This window comes from Terrapene carolina, unplaced genomic scaffold, assembly GCF_002925995.2.
Source record: "Terrapene carolina triunguis isolate 2854851 unplaced genomic scaffold, T_m_triunguis-2.0 Scaffold33162, whole genome shotgun sequence".
Lineage (NCBI taxonomy): Eukaryota > Metazoa > Chordata > Testudines > Emydidae > Terrapene > Terrapene triunguis.
The window spans coordinates 3,335-5,516 of NW_020697513.1; the positions used below are offsets into that span (position 1 = coordinate 3,335).

Below are 2,182 nucleotides of genomic sequence, written 5' to 3' on the forward strand. Positions count from 1 at the left end.
GCTGTTGACACGGCCAGGGAGCTCAGCTGCGGGCTCTGGCATTGCTGCGAGCAGGACAGGGAGGGGGGAGGTTCAGGAGGCAGAGCTGGCTGTAGAACACCAGTGTGAACGGGCGACACCCGGCGTGCCCATCAGTCTGTAGCTGAGATGGGGCACTTACTCCGGGCACTGCCCCCCCCATTCAGTGCTTAAGCAGGAACTGCTGAGACCCCCGACAATTTCTCTTCTCTGCTCCCCACAGCTGCCGCCCACTCATACCGGGGGAGACTCTGCTCTCCCCCCCCCCCGGGCCATAGCGCCTGTGCCGCGTGGCAGTGCCCTGCTCCCTCCCAGGCTGGGGGGCACCTGTATCGCATGGCGGCGCCCTGCTTACCTACCCTGTTCTCTCTTCCAGGTAGTGGTGCCTACCCGCGTGGGGCAGGTCTACATCTACGACTCACCCAAAGGCGAGCAGGACGAGTACGACATCCCACGGCACCTCCTCGCCTCCGGGCCCCAGGAGATCTATGACGTGCCCCCCGTCCGGGGCATGCTTGCCAGCCAGTACAGCCAGGAGGTGAGGCCCTGCGCCAGCAGGTGGGCCGGCTGAGAGGCCTGTGTGTGTGTGGCCTGGTGTGGCTAGCTAGCTGCCCCTCCCACTCCCTCATCCTATAGGTGCTCTCCTTTCCACCTGGGTCTGGGGGCAGAGCTTCTTCAGGGGTACTCTGGATCTTGTCTCCTTCCTCGTCCAACAGGGGGTGATGTGCAGGGCAGGGTCTCTCTCCTCCCGGCTTTGGTCTGAGGGACAGTCTCCAGTGCGAGAACAAGGGATGCCCAATGATGCTGAAAAGAGGGCAGATTCCAGTATGATTAGCCTGTGGAACTCCCTACTACATGAAGTGTACAGGGGAGGGAGGGATAGCTCAGTGGTTTGAGCATTGGCCTGCTAAACCCAGGGTTGTGAGTTCAATCCTTGAGGGGGCCATTTAAGGAACTGGGGTAAAAATCTGTCTGGGGATTGGTCCTGCTTTGAGCAGGGGGTTGGACTAGATGACCTCCTGAGGTCCCTTCCAACCCTGATATTCTATGATTCTATGACCTAGATTGTAGCAAGCTTCAAAGGGATTCGTGGTTAGTGCTAGCAAAGGCAGAAGGGATACTAACCAATTAGGCTCAACTGGAGGCCATCTATAGGATGAGAGTGATGTGGGGGACAGATGACCCCCCCCACCCCATCTCTCTGTTGTGGGGTTCATGCACCTTCCTTCCTGGCCACTGTCAGTCAGGCTCTGAGCTCAGGGCAGTGGGGCTTGGCCGTCCTAGTATCCCTAGGGATCGACATGGCTACGGGCAGGTGCCTGGGCATGTGCTAGCCGCAGGAACCAATGCCATTGCTCGCTGCGCTCGCAGGTCTATGACACCCCCCCAATGGCAGTGAAGGGCCCCACCGGCCGGGAGCCCGGCCAGGAGATCTACGACGTGCCCCCCAGCGTGGAGAAGGCCCTGCACCAGGCTCCCCAAACTGTGAGTGGTGCCCGGGGGGGGAAATGCGGGCAGGGGGGCATGGGAATTCCTTTGTCTGCCCCAGGGCTGGCATCCAAGTCTGCACTCCCTGGCATGCCCCAGCACTAAGTCTTGCCTGGTTCTGCAGCACAGTGGCACCATGCCAGCCCCCATGCGGGAGGAGGTGGGGCGCAGAGCAGGATTTCCTCCAGCCGAGCTCCGAGGTGGGGTCAGCGCAGCATTGGAGAGCTCAGACGGTGCCACAGGCAAGCAGGGGTGGGTGCCTGGGATTGCTAGAGCAGGGGGCTCAGCGGGAACTGGGGGGCAGGTCCCAGCCCCCCCAGCCTCCAAGAAGCACCAGACGGGCCCCACAACCTCCAGAGCAGCTTCAAAGCCACCAGACTTTGAAAAATAATAAATATCGGGCAGTTTTCTGACCCATCGGGGCTCCCCCACAGCATCTGCTCCGACACGAAGAAGGGGCACAGGCAGGGCCGGGCACGGGTGGTAGGAAGGGGCGCTGGCAGGGCCAGGCCTTTTATGCAGGAAGGGGCACGGGCAGGGCCAGGAGCAGGCGGAGGAAGGGGTGCGGGCAGGGCCAGGAGCAGGCGGAGGAAGGGGCTTGGGCGTGGGCAGGGCCGGGCGTTATATGCAGGAAGGGGCGCGGGCAGGGCCGGGCGCAGGCAATAGGAAGGGGCGC

At 62.3% G+C, this 2,182-nt stretch overlaps 1 protein-coding gene across 1 annotated transcript in view; it reads left to right on the forward strand.

Annotated features, from left to right (window-relative positions):
• Positions 1-333: 333 nt before the first annotated feature.
• LOC112108625 (BCAR1, Cas family scaffold protein) overlaps positions 334-2,182 on the forward strand; it is a gene marked incomplete at both ends in the record, with an annotated part of 3,123 nt that continues 1,274 nt past the window's right edge. The window contains 2 exons of the mRNA XM_026663293.2: positions 334-556; positions 1,390-1,503. Coding sequence (XP_026519078.2) covers positions 334-556; positions 1,390-1,503 — 337 coding nt within the window. The remainder of the gene's footprint in view (positions 557-1,389; positions 1,504-2,182) is intronic.